General features: G+C 36.1%; 2 protein-coding genes across 2 annotated transcripts in view; one reads left to right on the top strand and one right to left on the bottom strand.

The window, feature by feature from the left end:
* The window catches only part of Uch-L5 (ubiquitin carboxy-terminal hydrolase L5), a 29,025-nt gene extending 25,355 nt beyond the window's left edge, over positions 1 to 3,670 (bottom strand). The window contains exon 1 of the mRNA XM_081764547.1: positions 3,434 to 3,670. Coding sequence (XP_081620673.1) covers positions 3,434 to 3,509 — 76 coding nt within the window. The 5' untranslated portion in view covers positions 3,510 to 3,670. The remainder of the gene's footprint in view (positions 1 to 3,433) is intronic.
* Positions 3,671 to 3,838: 168 nt separating this feature from the next.
* Trmt112 (tRNA methyltransferase subunit 11-2) lies at positions 3,839 to 17,730 on the top strand. The gene is made up of 4 exons (XM_081764548.1): positions 3,839 to 4,025; positions 7,660 to 7,761; positions 9,304 to 9,396; positions 13,561 to 17,730. The coding sequence occupies exons 1-4, from the start codon at positions 3,948 to 3,950 to the stop codon at positions 13,660 to 13,662; spliced, it is 375 nt and encodes a 124-aa protein (XP_081620674.1). The 5' UTR covers positions 3,839 to 3,947; the 3' UTR covers positions 13,663 to 17,730.
* The last annotated feature ends 4,034 nt before the right edge of the window (positions 17,731 to 21,764 follow it).

Raw genomic sequence — 21,764 nt, 5'->3', positions numbered from 1 at the left:
TTAGGGGGCTCCGCAACTTTATATATATATATATATATATATATTATAATTTTAGGAGAAATTTTTGCATTTTATATGTATTTCGTACCGCACGCAAGTTCCGATTTTTTTAAAAAATATGCCCCTGCTAAATATCAGTAACTTTAGTTTTTTTTTTTTTTTTTTTTTTTTTTTTTTTTTTTTTTTTTTATAAAGCATCATGTTTATAAACGTTGCCATACTTTTTCCTAATACTTAAGAAACATTGTTTGGAATGAAATAGGTTAACGATTGCAGACTAATTCAAAATTCAACCTCAATACGTTCACTAAATAGCATAGTTAACATTTAATACTAATTCCTAATATTTCTTCTTCAGATCACGACTTGTATTATACGAGGAGAAAGATTTGATTTAAATCAAAAAATCGATTTAAATAAAAAAATTAACAAAAGTTATTTTTTACCACCCTGCAGCTATTCTACGGCAGTCTTTTATATGTATCGTGTAACTGTGGTTAAATTCCTCTTAACCTATTTCTGCTATAACCCACTCTTCTACAGAAGTCACGTAGCATAGAATAATATTTAGAATTATACTGTTAGTTGGAAACTTCTGGTCTCTTCTAACTCAAAGAACATCAAGAACCAGAATGCGTAATTTCTGGTTCTTTAACCTGTATGAGACAATAATTTTAATATATATAACTTTTTTTTTCTCGATTCTGATTTACATCACAATATATAGTCTCTGGTCGCCAAAAAATTGTATGAAAGACTTTCATTTCACTACAGGTGTAGTAATTGCAACTTCGTATTGTACACTATATATACATACAGAATGTTTCATGGTGAATGGTAGCGATTTCGGGAGGTGATAGTATGGACTATAAACGTATATCCCATCCAGAAGCGTTGTTTGGGTACAAAAAGTGAAAAATGTCTTTTTAATGATCTTAGTTCCGGCGCTATCAACGGATGATGGAAAAGTTCTTACTCAGCAATTAGGGGTAGAAGAGTTTATATGACTTCAAAGAGATACGAAAATGCAACAGCCAGCTTCCAGACATTCTTCAACACCGCGTACTGCTACCCGGGAATACTGTAGAGCGTGAGATTATTTCCTGTCATAACTGGCATTTCCGCTGAATCAGTTTGTTACGGGTATTGGACTTAACTCGGTATACCAATTCTTTCATTCAGTCTCAGATACAGTAGTCGAGAGATTAAGTCCGGTGAGCGTGACTGGGCAACAATGCCCGATCCGTCGTGTTAGGAAATGCACATGTAGGCAGCCCACCCGCTTTATAACGCCCTTTATAACACAGAGTACGTCAAATTTTCCTTTTAGGCAATTCATTTTCGATTCGTTCAATGATTCCGATTCCAAAAGAACAAATTACTCGAAACAGTTCCTTTAATGTTCCGAAGAACCAGTTCCTCTGAAACGTCATTGTATTAAGAATCATGGTCGCTCCTGCTGTATATACTTCACTAATTATTTTAAATTAATTAGAACTGCACCCCGTTCTCGACATAAAATGGGCAAATTAAAGATTTACCCATATTTTTCTGAACATTTTACAATCTGTGGATCCGTATAGTAAACCACATTAGTCTTTGGAATTCGATCAATCAAATGGTGCAGTTTTACTATACGGATCCACAGATTGTAAAATGTACGGGAAAAATTGGGGAAGTCTTTAATTTGCCCATTTTATGCAGAGAACAAAATCCAACGAACCCCTGCGGGGCTTTTAACCCGTTCCTACTACTACTACTACTCCTTATACTATGGATCCATATAGTAACACTGCACGGAGAACGGAACCCAATCAACCTCTGCGGGGCTTCTAACCCGTTCCTACTACGGCTAATGTTTAACAGAAAAAATTCAGCAACTGTTTCTAAAAATGTTACAATTTCGGTAGTTCCTGTTCACATTAGGTTATTTAACGTTAGGGTAAGTTAGTTTAGTTTACATTACATTATGTTAGTGTAGGGACCCAGCATAGTTTTCCAAAAAATGATTCGAGTAGACGGTTCTGCCGAAAACAAAATTTATAGGTAAAATTAGACATGAAACACTTTTCGTAAAAGAAGAGGAGCGTGAATATTAAGTAATTTCAGTCAGTGGATATCATATTGAAATATATGTTGAATGGTAGTGAACGTATTTTAAGTGTAACTATTTACTGAAGCGGAAGAATACAAGAATGCGAAGAAGGTGGAAATAAACGTCGGGAATGTTCTGTTCGTGTTAGCAATGGACGTTTGCGATGGATGTAATGAAAACATACGGTTTTATTACAAAGAATTGTGTGCTAAACAATGTCATATAAAGTTTTTGCAGCGTCATGTTGTGTTGAAACGTAAAATCAATTGTACGAAGTGTGGAAAAGAAGTAAAAATTCAGAACAGACGAATTTCTCCTCGCACCGGGCAATTTGTACCCAGGAAAGCAGTGAAGTCATTTTGAAGGTTAAGAATTGTTATGATTATTTAAGGGTTTTTGAATGTAAAAATTATTGCGGGTATTTTATGTATTTTTCCACTATCCTCGTTCATACGTAAGCCCCCGTCGCTGACGTACCTGCGACCTACCGACGCACCCCTTGCTCCGTTCGGGCACCCTGCTGCGCTCCTGCCCTGACTCGGTTGAATAGCATTCGTGCTTTTTAGTGGCCACCTAGCAGAAGTTGGTTTGCGGTTTATGCACTAGCTCTTCATTTAGTGCATGTTCTGCAAAAAGTTGAGTTGAGTTGATTTTGAGTTTAACGTCCCGTTCAGCAGCGAGGCTATATGAGACGTGGACCTACTGATTAACGTGGAATCCGAACCACATGAGCTCCGCCGGGAATCGAACACGGGTCTCCCCCGCCTGTTCTGCAAAAAGAAACCGGATAATACAATAATTGTGTGAAAATTTGGTAAAGCCGTCTGCTCGAGTAATGCCATTTCTACTAATATTAGGGTAGTTTAAGTTGGCTTGGCTTAGGTTAGGTGAGGTTACATTTGGTTACGTGACGCTGGGTTTAAGTACTTGTATCAACCATTTCTCCTGTAAATTTTGTTTTTTACGTACTTGTGGACCCCTTCCGCTAAAAATAACTTCCTACTGCTACTACTACTCCTACTTATACTATGGGTCCGTATAGTAAAACTGCACTCTACCGTATTGTTTGTTTACACAGTGAACCGGAATAAATACCGCAAGGATTGAATACCAGTTATAAAATAAGGAACCTCAGTAATAAAGAGTCTATCATTGTCTGAATCATATATTCGATGTTTAATTTTCACAAACCGACTGTACTATAATATCCTCTATAAAATATAAATTTGACATTTTTGTTATGAATAATAATAATTATTCTAAACACAACTTTACAATATATTTAATTGCACAGTACATCAAAAAACCCAGTTTATAACAACGCTTTGAATAACTTACCAAATTCCCGTATTAAATCAGTAAAAACACCGGGATCACTTTCAATTAAACACCAATTACCAGCACTCTCCGCCATTTTTCATTGACTTAACGAACGAAAAATCATTGCCGACGCATGAGATATAGATAATGATGATGATAATGATACAATCAGTCAACACTCATATTACATAGTTCTTTCCAGATGACTGTTTTTGCAAAAATATATTAAAATAATCTTTCGGATTTCTGATAAAGAACACTCAAGTACTGTTACGTAGCTGTCTTAACAATACAACAGTTAGACTTACATTTTTATAAGTTCTCTACAAATGCTACGCTAAAAGGGTGGAAGAAAAACATTTTAGGCTATAACTTTTGGGAAGCAAGAGGACAGAAAACACTTCGATTTATACTAGTTCTAGTTCTCTTCTTCTACTGTGATATCGCTGTGATTGTCGACTTCAGTCTGAGAAGTTGAACGGCCTTCTTTTTGTTTTTGTTGTAGTTATTTTAGAAAGTATCAAAAATAACGATGAAGTTGTTAACTCATAATATGTTAACTTCTAAATGTTTGAAAGGCGTTCAAGTCGGCTATCCTCTGGGAATTGTAGTGAGTGTTTATATGTACCTGCAAAGACTAGTATCTGCATTTTGTTTTCGTAACGTTACAGTAACTAAACTTTGTGGTGGACAAACACCGTGTGCGTGGGTTTCTTCGGGGTTCTCCCGTTTCCTCCCACTTTCTTCATTCCACCATTTCATTCATTTCTCATCATCACCGTCTCCTTTAGCCTACCCGGCATAATCGTGAGACGTAGAACTCAAAAGATTTCATTTCATTTTTACAGTAACTAAAGGCAAGTACTGTGCAGCTTAAGAATATGGAGCCATATTTTGAAGTACATTTATATCTTATTCCTTTGTGTAAACAGCATCCTGATACATTCTAGTTTTACATTTGCGGTGTTTATCAAATAATTGCCTGCAGGCCTGTAATATGGGCGCAGATTTACAATTGGATCCAAACAGAAATTTCATATACACTGCCTTTTTCACTAAACCTACACATAGTATCTTCAGTTTTCTTGTATGGGTGTTGCATTCCTCGGTTCAGGTGTATTTGGAGGACTTCAACGTTAGGGATAGAAATACATCGTTCTTTCGGTTACAGAATAACCTTTCCCCCCCCCCCCCCCGTTAAAAAACTCCATAACTAGGACTACGTTATCCCCAAATTGCGTATAGTTTTAAATATACCGGTACGCAGCCTTTTATTCCGATTCCGTAACCAGAAGAGCCCCGCATATTTACAGGAGAGTTCTAGAACACAGGTCCCTTTTCCCATTTGGCTGTAATAAAGGCGCAAAACAACGTGCCCTGTGGGGCTCTAACCCGACTTCACTCGCCATGTTCGCTCGGCAATGCTATGTGAATTAAATATTAAAATTTTGGTACTGAAAGCAACCAACCTATATGGGGGGACCTGGATTCTAGAATCTTCCCAGTATTTGCATTACGCATTTGTTACTTTATGGAATTAACAGGGAAGGTTCTGGATTACTGGTCCCCCATGTAGGTTAGTAGCTGGGTTGGTTTCTTTCTTTACTTAAGATTATACATTTAATTTACGCAGTATTGCCGAGCGAGCGTCAGCGAGTGAAGGCGGGTTAGGTACCCGCAGGGCACATTGTTTTCTGTCTTTATTAGTGCTCAATGGGAAGGGGGACCAGTAATCTAGAACCTTGCCAAATTAACGTTACATCATTGCAGATTTTACAAGTATTTGTACCCTTACTGTAAATCGTTACCGTAATTAGCTATGCCATAGAAATGGTTATTCTCGTATGTGCTGCATACTGCTATCTGCTATGTTCGGATGAGGATATATGAGAACCCAGCGGTGAGTGTGGGAGCGGATAGTGAGATAGTGAACGGAGGCAAGTTTGTAGAACAGAATGTAATGGCAGATATTCCGACACTATTTGCAGTCATTGTCTGCATACCATCTTAGATCCCAATTTTTTTTTTTTTTTGTTTGTTTTTGTTTTTGTTACAGTGTTCATGTTCATTTTACTAAGAATGTGCTTTCTTGAGAAACTGTATTTCTAGAGCTAGCGAAGAGTGTGAGGACCTGAAGAGAGTTCACTCCCGAAGGCGTAGGGGCGGGCGCTATTCATTATATGCATACAAATCTACACATAACACGAGATCAAGTATTTACCCATGTCTGTTTCCGCATGTACACTCTTGTTCAAAATGATCGTCGCATATCTATAACTGTCTTCTTGTAAGAATATAATTTGATAATGATTTTCCAGGGTACTTTTAATACTGATACTATGTGTATAATCGGGAAATGTATATTTGTGGTAAATTTATAGGAAAAGAATTATAAATACGAAAATTAGAATGAGTAAAACAAAATGTTGCTGAATGGACAAGAAAGTTTTATTTTCGTTTTACTGTTCTTATTTACTGCTCTTTTGACATGAAATTTGCCACATACATGTCTTTGCCGATTGTACAGATACTAACATTATAAGAAATACCGGACGAATTCGTTATCAAATTTTATATTCCTACAACAACATATAGAAATGCTGCAATAATTTTGGACATGAGTGTACAACTAGCTGAAATGTCCGTTTTTCGCGTGGAGAATATTATAACCCCTTCCCTTCATGGTATACGCGTTTCATTAAAAATGTAATGATAAAAATGCATTTGTCGTAACTTTTGAAATATCCTCCCTCTAAAGGAAGCCCTTCAATTAAAGTAACACAGTAAAACCCCGAATTGAGGTGCATAGGCCTATTGTGTCCCTGAAATCATTTCAAATTGCTCAGCTTTTTGTCCATGAATACAAAAACTGTGGATTCGGCATTAATCTCTATAATGCTTTAGAAAATCTTTGCTTGTTGAACTTCACAAGAATTTAACTAAATAAGGCAGAATATGGTAGTTTACACAACGCATAATCTTATATGCATGCGACCGTCATCTTTTATCTTCACGCGTGGGTTTTATATATTTTCTTGTGTTATTGTTTTTGATGTTACACATCTGGTGGTTTGAGCCGTATGCAAGGTTACACTACTCACTCATACAACATTAAAGATTAAAATCGAAAAAAAAAAAAGAGTATTATTTTGATTTCATTTACTTTGAATGGTATGTTCTTTATAATTGAAATGTATTGCAAAATTCAAAGAGCGAAAAAAATGGAATCGGGCCGAGAATCGAACTCGGGTCTCTAAAGTTCATTCAGCGAACCTTCTGATCCTGATGTAAACATTGCAGAATTGTATTACTCCGCCAGTCATCAGATGATTGGCTATCGGTCAGCGCTTCTTTCGAGAAGCACGTGCTTGTACCCTGTCGATGTTTTACTTATTCCCCGCATGTGGCCATATTGTTAACTGTGATTCGCGCTAAAGTTGGGTCAAAACCACTTTCAATGCATGCATATTCTCTTTTATTGCATTAATTCAATTCAGTTCTTAGACAAAGTGTTGTTTCTGTTGTCTAAGGAATTCTGGTAATGAACCTTATAAGCAAGGACTATTTTCTTCTTCCGCATGGGTGTTCTAAGGCGCTCTCACCATTAAAATCAAACAATCACCACGTGTATTTGTTTACATGAGGTACTGAACGTTCCTTGAATAAACTTTAGTTTACCGTACTAGTACGTAAATTACTACTCTGGTTCGATCCCCAAACTAGTCACATGCATGTACTTTGAAATTGAATAAAATTTTATCTGTAATATAATGTAGGTCTTAGGAAGAAAAAAAAAATTGTTACGTGCAATTTTTACATGTATATTAGAGTTGGCCAAATACAGAGTTTTTACTTTCCGGAATCCGAAAAGTAAAATCGAAAGAATTCCGAAATCCGGAAAGCAAAATTTCCGATTCCGAAAAAGTTTGGCCATCCCGAATGTATATAGACACCCAAAAGAAATCTTAACAAAATTTAATTTAAACACAAACAAACTATTTGCTGAGCAAAACAATATATTCACATAAAAAACTACATGCGTGTTACAGTTTCTGATGAAGCCAAAATGTTAGTTGGCGAAACTGTAACACGCATGTAGTTTTTTATGTGAATATATTGTTTTGCTCAGCAAATAGTTTGTTTGTGTTTAAGTATATACAAAGCAAAGCTTCTACTTATGGAAAAAATTTAATGTTTTAACGTATTTACACAGTAACTAAAATCCTTTATTTTTTTTCTTTTAGGCGAAAGATATTAAAGTATCGGAAGTAGATTTCAACCAGGAATTTGTCTCTCGAATTATTCCGAAACTAGACTGGAAAGTCCTGTGGAAAGCAGCAGATAGTGTAAGTGCCACAATGATAGAGCATTAAAATTTAGACTGCTCACTTTAATTATTTAATCTAATCTGTACCAGTTAGATGCAACGTGTTAAAAATATAAACTCATTCTTCGTCACACTCGATTTTCTACATTTTACGGCTGATTTAATTATATATAGTACTTTAATGCACTATAAATCTTATACATAAATTTAGTGCCTTAAAGTACTAACAAATACTTTGTTTATTTTCCTTGTATTTCAGATATTTCAACTACTAGCTTCTTCTATAAGTATACTTAAGATGAAATCTACATCATTAATCAGAGGACATGTTTTAAAATCAATGTAGGTTCAGTGTTACCATACCAAATTGTTATCCGTGTTCAATCAGTAATTTCCTTATATACCGAAAATTCTTACGCTAGATAAAATAATGTAACATTTTGTAATGATTAAATTTTTTTTTTTCACTTTCGTTGATGAAATTAGTAATGATGTTATTCCATTCTCTGTCTAAATTGTATTTTTCAGTGTTTTATTTTGGTTGTTGAACTAAACCATTTGGTTTCTTTATGCTTTCGAGACTCCCATAAATGCTTTAACCTTTCTGCCTAGTGCTAATATTCCTTTTAATCATTCCTGCATACGTATCTTCGCATGAGCAAGATATTTGATAAATAAAGTATTTTCTTTCATAATAACCCTTGTTTTGAGTTGAGTACTTTTCCAGATTTCTAGATGGTTAAAGATATCTTTTCTCTTTCTCTCATGAGCAAGATATTTGATAAATAAAGTATTTTCTTTCATAATAACCCTTGTTTTGAGTTAAGTACTTTTCCAGATTTCTAGATGGTTAAAGATAACTTTTTTTCTTTTCTCTTTCTCTCTCTGAATTTTATAAAATCTAAACGATAAACATGAAAGACGGGAAGGAAATCAACCGCATTGTTTTATCCTTTTCGTTCTCCAGCTTTTTTCTTCTTCTTCTTACTTCAATTTTTGACCTAAAAAAATGTTGTAAGAATTTTTTCCAATCTTCCGTTGTAATTCAAGTGGAACCGTTAGCAAGACCAATATCAATAATGCATTTCAGTTCTTCGTTTAAATCTGCTAAAGACACTAATCTATAGGCTATAATGTACACATTGATTCAGTTCAAAGTATCCTAAATATCGATATTGTAATGACATTCGAATGTGTTCGTATTTGTATTAGAATGTGTTCTTCTGTTCTGTAAGTAATTTATTATTTATCTTATATATAAAAACAACATTTTTTATTACTTCTACATTTTTATATTGCTGGCCATCCGTGACTGTTAGAATCTGATTTACCTACAATATCCAAAGATAAATTATTAAATTTGGTTCTCTTGCTAATGTGTAATCCGTATTGTGACTGGCTAAACAAAAAAGGATCAGTAAGATATTAGAATCAAACCAGAAATATTTATTGCGAAACGAGATATACTACTGACTAAGTCTCTGTTTTTTATTTTGTAGATTTCATAACCAAATTACGGAGGAACATAGTGTAAAAGTTACTGTCATTTAATTCCTTTCAGATTGGCCATGTTGGAGATTTGCCACAGACAGTTATTCAAGATTTCGAGAATAACGAAGAATTCTTGAAGAGGGCGCACCATGTATTGTTAGAGGTATGTTCACATTAAGACGTTTGAAAGTATTTTGCAAAATAAATATCTGATTCGTATACAAATCGCTATTTATACATATCCTGATCTGCCAGCATTATTTTAACACAACTATTCCTTAACAGTAAAGCAACCCAAAAAGCATCAAAGGCATGGCATAACAATACTTGGATAAATGAGAACAATGCTTAGATAAATAGTTGCTACCCTGAACATAATTTTACCTCCGGCGCTTGGGGTCCCTGGTTCGATCTCAGCTCGCGCCGTGTGGATTTTGTGGTAGACAAACACCGTGCTCGTGGGTTTTCTTGGGGTTCTCCCGTTTCCTCCCGCGTTCTTCATTCCACCATTTTACTCATCTCTCATTATCACCGTCTCCTTTAGCCTAACCGGCATAACCGTGGGACATTAAACTTAAAGATTTCATTTCATTTTTTTCTGAACATTATTTTGGCTCTTTAGGATACGGATAAAACTAATTCAGAAGCATAGTAAAGCATACTTTTAAAATATAAAATGTAAAATAAAATTTAATTCTTGGAAAATTACCTGTTTAACTGTTATTTCTTACTATTTGCCTCCCTCCTCCTTTTCCGAACTTTCGCTTGTTAAAATCATGCTACCGCCATCTATAGGTGCTAGACAAGCAGACAATACAGGTAATGACACCTATCGGGGTAACTGCATAGCGTCACTCATACACTGAGACATTCTGCTTTTAAAATGAGGATTAGGATGACCAAGAAGTAATTTTTATTTCGAGTAACAATGAAAAGATAGACATTTCAATAGATATTAAAAAAGAAAAAGAAAGAAAGAAAGAAAAATGACCTTACATACCTATAATAGTTACAAACTTAAGAATTTGAAAATATAAATGCAGTTTTTTGAGGGAGAGGACAATTAAAATCACATAATGTAAATTTTAACGATTACATAGTCAGTGTCCATATTGAATGAGAACAATTCACCTTCTTCTTCAGTTAAGATGGAAAAGTCCAATGCGCCGTTTTCCCTCGCAAAAAAACACTATCACTGGTGTGGCAGATGTACCTTTATAAATATATTTGAGCAGTTCGTTGTACGACTGATACGAGACACAGTCGAGCCAACACGATGTTGCACATTGCATTCAAGCTATGACGTCCTCAATTATCATATGACAAATTCCACAATTGGATTGTTGATTGGCCATCAGGATTCCATTTTTCACCAACCCGAGATGCTGCCCAATTGGATTTTTTTTTTTTTTTTTTTTTTTTTTTTGAGAGAGAGAGAGAGAGAGAGAGAAACTGTATGAAACATACGGTTTCTACAAACATTGCCATATATTGTTCTTAATTAAAGTGAATATATAAGAGTAATGAGAACTGAGGAGAATGATGGAAGATGAAATTGCGTTAAATTTGATAGAGTTATAATTATTGGTCAAAAGCGTTTAAGAAAACAGGCTGGGTTCATAGTTGACTTGCCGATGTAGTTATTTTGTGGTTCAGTCAAGATGGAAGATAAAGCAACTTTATATGTTCAGTAAAGTTACAATATTATGCTTTGTTGGAGATTAATTCTTTTAACAGGTTGACTGCCATGAGCATCATATGTGGTGCTCACCTTATTTTCCTCCTCTGGGGCCATGAGCACCATAGATGATGCTCATCCTTGATATCACAAATTACTAACTTATCCAGGTTCTTGAGCATCATATATGATGCTCATTGTCACAAATTACTGTGAGACAATGGGAATCACATAAGGCGCTCGGCTCCCATTGGTACATTTTCGGAAGAAACAAAATATCGCGACAAAAATGTGATATAACTATTCATAATCGAGCCAAAGGTAAGATGAAAATTATGGCCTCCTGGGAGCAATACCCTCAAATCACCTTAGCAGTCAACCTTATAGATAAAAAGACTTGTGTCCCCACCGGAAATCGAACCCGGGACCTCTCGCACCAAAGGCGAGAAAGTTAGTGACTACACTACTCGGGGCCACAATGGAATGCTGAAATATCTTCAAGAGCAAGATGAGTAAATTATATAAATCGACGGTAAAATTTATATATGAAGGGTAAGGGAAAAAAAGAAGGAATGTCATAAAACTGGATTTTCAAAAAAACGGCGTTTTAATATTAAAACGGCGTACAAAATGAATAGAGTTAATCAAATCTTTTGCTCTTTGTTACATGGACATTTCTATATTTACGCATGCATGGCATATACAGACAAATAGTAGCAAGAGTCACCAACAGGTAGGACAAAGCGCTCGTTAAAGCACTTACATGGACATTCCTTGTTTTTTCCCCTTACCCTTCAATGTACATGTATCAAGTGAAAACAACTGGATTCTTATTGTAACCTCAGTTTTCTGCTGTGAACATAGTACTTCTTAAAGAAGCTAGTATAAATAAATGACAAGACCATAGATAATAAAACTTGCTCCGTTCTTGGTAAACAGTGATAACATAATTGCCGAAATAAGTACAGGTTTGCGCCATCATAAGATTCTTTCTAAATTTAGAGGAAATGAATAGAATAGAATATTTATTGTCATTAAACAACATTTGTTGCAATAGACATTGTCAGGATATAAATAAATATATATACAAAGAAATAAATAAAAAAAGTTACAATTTACACTTGTTAATGAAACTGGAATTATACAAAGGTGTCCAAATGAAACCTTCCCAGGCAATATGTGTATTCTACTGAACATCGAGGAAAGTGTGTGTTGGACGAGTGACACAACAATCAGTAATAGACGTACAAGCATACCGGACCAGCTGTTAATGCATGGCGTTTGACTGTGGTAGCACGGAAAAAGATAGCGGTGCGCGCTGTGAGTCAATTCTTGTCAACAAAGGGATGTCAGTCCAGTGAAATTCACAGAAGAATAAATGTAATTTATAGGGAAAAGTATGTATCGAAGATAGTTGTAAAGAATTGGGCACGAATGTTCTGGGAAGATCGTGAACGTGCAACCGACTCTTGTAGCAAGAGTTGATGCTACCATACACGGGAATGGACGGAAAAGGGTTCGTGTCTGCAGCACTTGCGTCGATATACCAAAGATGCTGATTTTCTTATGCGCATTGTAGCAGGGAACGAGACGTGGTGCCACCATTTCGTATCCATAACAAAAGCAGCAACCATGCAGTGGATGCATCCATCATCAACTGTCCGCCGACAAGATTATGCTTATGGCATTTTTTGATCATCTAGGTCCATCGTTGTTAAGAGTTTGAGGAACCTGGCTTCACACTGAATGCATAGCGCTATATCGGGACGCTCAGCAAATTACATGCGGCCATACGATGGAATCGTCCAGGGATGTTGACGTGTGGTGTCATCGTTCTTCATGACTGTTTTTACCCGTATGTGGTGGGCATTGTACAGGAGGCATGAAGGAAGAAACGATAGGAGGTTCTGCTTCAGCCACCATACATCTCGGACTATCACCGTGCAATTTCCACTTGTTCTGGCCCTTGAAAAAAATTCTTAACGGGAAAGTGTTCCACAGCAATAATGAGGTGAAAGGTGCAGAAATGAAATAGTTCAGAGTACAGCCGAAATCATTCTTCTTAACCGGAATTTGACTCATAGTGGAGGCACGGTGGCTCAGTGGTAGAGTGCTTACCTCTAGTGCGTAGAGTCTCTGGTTCAATCCTCGGCCAAGTGAGTTTGTGGTGGACCATCGTGTCCGTGGGTTTTCTTGGGGTTCTTCCATTTTCTTTCGCTTTCTCATTCCACCAATTCTCCTATCATCATTCACTTGCTTTAATCATCCGTCTCCCTTAGCCTAAAGGGCATAACCATGGAACGTGAAATTAAAAGATTTCATTTCATTTTTTCGACTCCTGGTGAAGCATTAGGATGCCTATCTCAAGTAAAGCCATTGTTACCCTTTGACCCTTAAGTACTGTGCTTTCTTTTGTGCATGTGTCGTGCTCCCCGTGTTTTCTATCACGGGAAAGTTTCATTTGGACGCACTTTGTATTAAGTATGTAATTTCTAGTTTTTCAGAGCGAACTGAATTCCGAACTACTACTACTTAAAAAATAATATCGTCGTTGATTGACCTGCTTTTTTTTAGCCATTTTCTTTCGTTGTATGTCTACCACATGCGTGCTCTGACTATTTGCTCTATGGTAATTTGCATTATTTTCAGGTGGAGGTGATTAATGGTGAATTGGTGTGCCCAGAATCTGGACGTGTGTTTCCAATAACTGATGGAATTCCGAATATGCTGTTAAATGAAGATGAAGTATAAATCCCACATCGTAGAACTCACGAAGAGTTCCTGTTATTGTGTCAACATGAAAAACGCCTTCGTTAACTCTATTTCAACTTGCGATACTATTTTCCATGGACATGAAGGGAGTAGCTGTACATTTTTGCTGGCTACTGTATTGCAAAGAATAATTTACAATGAAATCTACACTTAATGGAATCTTGTCGTATCGTATATAATTTCCGCTATGGACATGTTTCCGGTTTACACAAGTATTCTTAAACTTTGAACAATAGCTTACTACGGAGTATCACAGTTGTTTAAGCATAACTCTATAATGTTCTCTATTTTATTATACTTTATCACGAAACATTGTTGAAGCATTCAACGTACGAAAATATTAAGTATAATCCTAATATAGGACATGAGCAAGAAATATTATAGAAAACAGATTGCTTCATAAACGTATGTTGTATATGTATACAACTTTTTAATTATATACTTACACAAAATACGTTTTTATGAAGCAGCCCGTTTTTCTGTAATATTTCTTACTGATTACAAATGTCTGGAGAGTATAGAGCGGAAAGCACACCCAACCGTTAACTTTTTCCGGAAGCCAAAAAACAGTGTGAAAGAATCTTAAATCTTCATAGTCTCATACTGTCGCATTATGTCTTTTCAAATCTGTCCGTGCGTATTTGTAGTATCAATAAACATTTCCATTCTTGTACTATTTTTCAAGTAGTAAGTGACAATGATAGCAGTAGTTGACATTCTGTATTATGGACGCACAAACACATTCCAGTATTCAAGAGTCAAAAATTTCTGCGTCGGACACATTCCGGTTAATATAGGAAGACTAGTTCAAAATTCAAGGGACCGTAAAAATGTTTGTTAAACTTAGGCTTCCGCTGAGGACAGGTTCCGTTTTGTGCAGTTTTCACTGTATTATGTGACAAAGACAGTAAAAAAAATCAAAATTATTACGTTACCAGTAGTAAAATTTTCGTAAAAGGTACAAACTATTTGTTGTTGTCCTGAGACTTCCTACTTAACAGGTAAAGTAACGTAGGACATGATTATTTGAGAATGTAACGCAAGTTGGAAAAAAAAAAAAAATAAAATAAAAATAAAAAGAGAAATAGTTTTTTTTTTCTGGATATATATAATTATTGATCTGGATAAAAAAAAATATTGATATTGCTAAAGATGTTGGTAAACTAGAAATTACTTGGTTTTTGAAATGAAATAGGTTGGCATGGAAGATAATTGTTCTTTTAAAAAAAGTTTAAGAAATTTTAACATTTTTTTTCTTACTATGTCGAAATTAAATTTCCAGTTAGTAGCATACGTACTCATCTTCAGTTTATGCTGCAGTGTTTATTTAAATTAGGGGCCAGAATAATTCATATATTAAGTGTCATCACGAATTTTGAAAACACTTCTATTTCAAAATAAAGCACAACCGTTACTGTTTGTATTCTTCCATAGCACTCAGGGATCTTATGGAGGATAAACTTATTTACCAAAATCTTAAAGCCAGACGTCGTACCTTTCTCGCTTATTACCACTGTATTGGGTTGCTATGAGCTAAATTGAAATATTCAATATAGAAAGAATAAAAAATATCTTGTGTGTATATTTTATTTCCTTAACCAATCATTTCGACTTCCACTAGTAGATTCTCGTCAAGGTTTTGATTAAATTAGAAGAAAATTTTGCTTCCTAGTTTGGAATAATATATCTTGATGTTCTTTTTGGACTACGATTCTTTTTAAATTTGTCGTATTTAATAATTATCACTATTCCCTTGTAGGTTCTACAGTATATCAGTAATGTGTCTTAAGAAAAATTCCAACTGGTAAATATGACCCTCTTCTTCACATTAATCCACCATATTGGAATAAAGTTTTTCTACTTCAGAAACCTAACAAGATACTTTTTGATGTATGGAAAATTCCTCATATGAAAATTTACGTTTTGTTTAGATTTTTTTTTTTTTTTTTTTTTTTTAATAATATTATTTATCTGATATTATCAAGCTATTTGATTTCAAACCAGTAGGCAAAACTTTTCTTTCTAATTTAGTCAAAACACCGACGTAAATTCCAGCACCAGTGACAGTAGAAATAATTGGTTAAGGAAATACAGTACGCAGTAAAAGTAATAGTCCACGTAAGTATCAGTTATAAAGCGTAATGAGTACCCTTTGTACTAAAGGTAAATTACATAAAATTCGTATTGAGTATACTTAAATAGTTAATATTTTTCTGACCAGAGTATGTATTTACATTAATTTTAATAAATAAGTACACACTCTGGTCAGAAAAATATTATATTTAAGTAATAGTTCCAGAGTCGTGATGGAATAAGTATATTTCTTTAACCTGTATGCAATATCATATACAATTAAAATATCATTTAGGTATTATTATTCTAGATTTACTATACAGTGGAAATTTAAAGGAAAAGCATAAAAATCGAAACTAAATTATCGAAATATTTCTTAACTAAATTTTTATTTATTTATTTATTTATTTGTTTGTTTGTTTATTATTTTTTGTTTGTTTTAACAAAAGCAATTACACAACAACCGATCAGTATTTCATTGTGAGACTCAGTTTTAATGCAAATGAATTTCGAGAGCTAAAATTATTTGTATCTGCAAAACCATATTTTGAGCTCGCTTATTTTCGGTCGTCAGTGTATTACTGTGATACAGGAAGGTGTAAGTTTATCCTTTAAATATAAAGGTGCCTGAAGACATTATTTCTGGGAAGGTGTTTTACTTAAATCAGAAATTCATGCTTGAAATAGATCCCTTCTAATACCCTTTGGTGCTGATTGGCTAATCATAAAGTTTAAATATAAAAATGTCAAAAATCATAGATTAATTTCGATCATGGTTTAAACTAACTGACAAATGATAAGATTATTCTAGATAAGTGGGTCAAGATTTGAGATCAATTTCAAATACGAGGTGTGATCAAAAAGTAATAAACTTTTGGTTGGTGGCTAAAACACATTTATTGATTTGGAAATTCGAAACACTCATCAATCCCCTTCAAAGTAGTCTCTTTGGTAATGCACACACTTCTCCCAGTGCTCCCGCCATTGTTCGAAATAGTACTGGGGTGCAGTTTTTGGAATGATGAGCAACCGTGCCGTCGCATTCCGCATTATGTCTTCTCTTGGCTCAAATCGGGTCCCTTTTAGTGGCATTTTCAGCTTGCGAAATAGCCAAAAGTCACAGGGAGCCATGTCGGATGAGTAGGGAGCCTGACGATACACGGGAATATTGTATTTGGCGATGAGCACCTTAATCAAATTTCGCCGACGCACTCTTCATGCCCAAATTCTCGTTTAAAATTGAATGTACCGATCCGATTGAATGGTTTCCGCTTGGGTATCGCCAAGCTTTTGACAAAAATTTGATGCAATATCGCTGCTCGAGTTTTTCTGTCATTTTACAAAAAACTGAAATCCGACGACCGCTCACTACACCGTCTTCATTCGTTGGCCAACTGCCAGCAACACGCTTTCTACAGGCAGGAAAGAATTTACTACTGTGCATGAGTGTCCCTTCTACATCTACACTGAAGGAAGTCTTCTGCACTTCATTGGTTTACGCGGAAAAAAAAAATAAAGTTTGATACTTTTTGAACACAGCTCGTAAATATCTTATCCAGGCAAAATTTGCCTCCCGCATAAGTAAATTTTTTATCTTGAAGTCTTATATTTATGTCCCATTCTGCCAAGGGACGCTTACTTAAACTAGTTACTCGAATTTAGTGATGCACAATTTTGTTGCTGCATTTATTTATATGTTAGTTGTATGTATTGCTCCTTATTAAAAATAAAACTTGGTGTTAATGAACCTCTGATGCAAAAGAAATCACTATAATATAGGAAAGAATAGGTATATGATTGATGTTTAGTTCTCAGTCATTGTTAAAACTGTGCGCCCCTATATACTTCGGTTTTTATATCTTTGTGTCACTCCCTAATGTTGGTGTAGACAACATTGTTTCTTACCACTAGGTAATTATTTCATTGTATCAATGAAGACATTTTAATAATAATAAAAAAAATCTTACGTTGATATTTGTTGTTTGAGAGTTGATTTCGTTTATATTTGTATGAGATACTACAGGGTAAGGCAGAAAGGTGTTAACATTAAATGGGGATTTACTCACGTGAAATTACAAGGCAAGGATTTGGTTACAGTGTTTCAGTTCGCACCCATCTCGCTCAATGCACTTATGGAGTTTGTCCATTGTTGATTGTGTGGCCTTCTGGGCCATTTGGGCGGGGACAGCAGTGATGACCTGAGTGATGCGGTGCTTCAGGTCGTCCAAGCTGCTAGGTTTCCTGGTATACACACGACCATGCCCCACAACCGAATATCATGACATCAGGTCGGGGGAACGTGCTGATCATGGGAGACAACCACTAGTACGAATCTAACGTTTACCGAACGTGTCGTTCAGGTAATCCCGAACCATCAGACTGTAATGGGCAGGGGTACCGTTTTGTTGAAAGTATCCTCGTTGGAGAATGGCAAGTGACGCGTTCTCCTCCATGAACGTGCTGAGCGTGTCAAGGTAATTCTCTTCCCTGACGGTCTCTTCTTCAAAAAAGAAGGGTCCAGTCACTCCAAATTTGCTCACTGCACACCAAATGTTCACCTTGGGAGACTCCCACATGTGCTCGCGAATTTTCTGCGGGTGCTCGATCGCCTAGATGACATAGTTGTGTTTGTTCACACGACCGCTGATGTGGAATATTGCTTCGTCAGAAAACATGAACAGAATGTCCGGCAAGCCATGATTTAATCTGCAAAACAAAAGGAACACCCATTTAATATTAATATCTTTTTGCGTAACCCTGTATAGTAATTAAGAAATCAAACGAGGCGAATTAAACTTACAACATTCTCGCTCCACAGTTCGGAAAAATATTTATGAAATATCTACATAAAGAGAAGAGAATTCACTTAGACAAGTTCAATCGTAAAAGTGTTGTATTCATTAAAGAATAAAACTACAGCGATATTTCACGTGGTTGTCTTCTGAAGGGCTGAATACATTTTTCAAATCGTGTTCATGGATTCTTTCTTCTCATGTCACTGTCCAATTCTGATCATTTAAATTTCATATTCTGTTTTCTATATCCTGTAATTTTCACGTGATTACATAACTTCTCCGTGTTGCAATTTTCACAAACAGGAATAAAGTTTCAGATTCTCTTTAATGGGGGCATGATAGCCCAATGCTAGAGCGCTCTTAATTTCACAGATTCTTTCACAATCGTTCACTTCTATTAAGCACCCATCTTCTTTAACCTAAAGGGCATATCGGTGGGACGGTTTTTTTTTTTTTTTTTTTTTTTTTAAGTGCAAACGTGTTACATCAAAATAGAAGGTAAATATTCTACTATGATTAAACATTCTTCATTTCTATACTCGTCTGAGGTCTTGTTCACAAATCTGTTACTTACGGATAACATAAAATTGTACAAGTGACCCTTGCGTGGGATTTCGTGTAAACATTGCTCTCGGATCTTCACGACGTTCAAAGTTTGATGTAAATATAGTTATATTAAATAAATAAAGAAAAAAAAAAAAACAGTTTTAGAATTTTCCACTTCTGTTCCCCCAATAATATTGCAACAACGTACACGTCTCCGTGCAAGTTTCTTATAATCTTATGTATCGAAAATTGTTATATACGGATGAATATGATAGTTGTTATAGGGATTCAGATTTCTTTAACATATTACAATCCTAGTTTAAAATAAAGAAAAACATTACTGTAGTTCTCCTAAAAATGTAGAAAAGACGCTTACAACTTATAAAAGTTACCTAGAGGAAACGAGATCTTATTTGATGTTAAAGTAATTTGTATAAATATAAGTAGTTATATATTGGGATGACTAATAGAAACACTTGTAAAGGGCCAAATGAATACATTGGAAATATACGGTGTTACCAGTATTAGACTCTTCTGGAAAAAAAGATTCGAAACAACAGAATAGTATTGTTAAGGTTACAAAAAAAGAAAGAAAATGGTGGTTAAGTCCTATGCAACCAACAGTGTTGACTCTCAAAAGGTTCGGTATCATAAGTTAACATTCAAACATACGGCAAGCTGAGGACAGGACTGCTGGATTTTTAGATAGTTATACACTGACCAGCAAAAACATTATGACCACCTACGTAATATCTGGCATATCCAGCTTTGCCTCGCAGGATAGCAGAATGCCATATGACAGAAGCAATGAGTCCTTTGAAGGTGCCTTAAGGTATGGCGTAGTACATCTGCATAGACAGCTAACTTAATCCCTGTAAATTCCGCGAAAGTGAACGTTGAGTTCGGATCTGATATTCAGTGACATCCCAATCTTCAATTGGATTAAGGTGGGGTGAGTTTGAGGATCATCGCTGCAACTAAAATTCATCACTGCAGCACAACGTTGGCCTTGTGACAAGGAACGTTATTCCACTGAAAGATGACATTGCCAGCTGGAAAAAGGCCGACATGAATGAATGTACATGATCAGCAATGACCTGCCGTTAGCTAGGAGCCGTCATGGTGGCCTCCACACACACTATAGGACCCATAGATGATCATGTTAAGATTTCTCAAAACTTAATGAAGACACCATGAGCCTGTCATCGTTCTACTGTACATGTCTCGAGAAGCTGTTCCTCTGAAGGACGATAGATTTTGAGTTGAGTTGAATTTAGTTTAGCGTCCCTTTCAGCAGCGAGGCTATATGAGACGTGGACCTACTGATTAACGTGGAATCCGAATCACATGAGCTCCAGTCGGGAATCGAACCCGGGTGTCCCACGCCAAAGGCGCGTATGCTAACCGCTTAGCCACGAGGGAGCTCACGACAGATTTTGAATGGACATCGATGCGATGAAGGCAGTATATGGTTAATTAGACCAGGCAACATGCCACTGCTCGGCAGTTCAATGACGATGGTCACGTGCCCATTCCAGTCATAATCGAAAAAAAAATGAAATGAAATCTTTAAGTTTTACGTCCCACGGTTATGCCGGTTAGGCTAAAGGAGACGGTGATGATGAGAGATGAGTGAAAATGGTGGAATGAAGAAAGTGGGAGGAAACGGGAGAACCCCGAGAAAACCCACGAGCACGGCGTTTGTCCACCACAAAGTTCACTTGGCGGGGGCTGGGATCGAACCCGGGACCCCAAGCACCAGAGGTGAACGCTCTACCACTGAGCCACCGCGCCCCCCAGTCATAATCGATGATGCCGTGCTGTTAACATTCTACATGTGTAGGACGTCGGCTGCGGAGGCCCATTTCTACATGTGTATGGTGAACTGTGTGCTCAGATACACTCGTGCTTTATCCACTGTTAAAGTCTGCTGTTAATTGGCCCTAAGTTTGTTGTACCAACTTCGACAGTGTAAAACATCTTACATTTTTAAAGAGATGTGGCCTTGTTGTTTGATGCTGGTTTCACTGTTCTTTTCACTCAGTCCCTAATTTCATTTACGGACCATATTAAAAGTAAAAGTAACCGAATGAGAACATGCAACATTATTATTAAAACTGAGAATGTAGACAACAAATCAATCCTGACAGATTATAAATTTGCTGAGGAAAAGTCTGCAATAGTTGTCTGCCTGTAATCCTGTTGATACTAATTTTTAACTCCGAATGGAAGCATTTGTGCACCCAGGTTGGTCTATACTTTTTGCCTTATCTTTGTGTCAGAACTCATCTCCCAAAAGTTGTCGGTATTGTTTTGAAACACCCTATATATACCTGTCATCTACTAGGAAGGATCAAAAACTAAGGTTACAAGACCGATATTCTAGAGTTTTGTCTCTTATAGAAGAATGAGGAGTGTGCGGTAATTGTAATACTAATACATGAAGTTGCTAACCGTGCAGTATCAGCCACCCGCCACTGGCGCCTCGTTTGGAAAATTGGTCTCGCGATGAAGTCCGTACAATTATTCGATTTCTGGGGAAAACATGTAACCGCGGCTGAAATTCACGGGCAGGAGGTAGAGGTTTACGGAAAGACACATGTCTCGTCAGCATGTCGCAGAATGGTGTCGAAAGTTTGCGGCTGGTAGAGACAACGTCACCGACGG

Source organism: Thermobia domestica, chromosome 7 (genome assembly GCF_964235325.1).
Source record: "Thermobia domestica chromosome 7, izTheDome1.hap1.1, whole genome shotgun sequence".
NCBI lineage: Eukaryota > Metazoa > Arthropoda > Insecta > Zygentoma > Lepismatidae > Thermobia > Thermobia domestica.
This window is presented reverse-complemented; position numbering and strand designations above follow the sequence as displayed.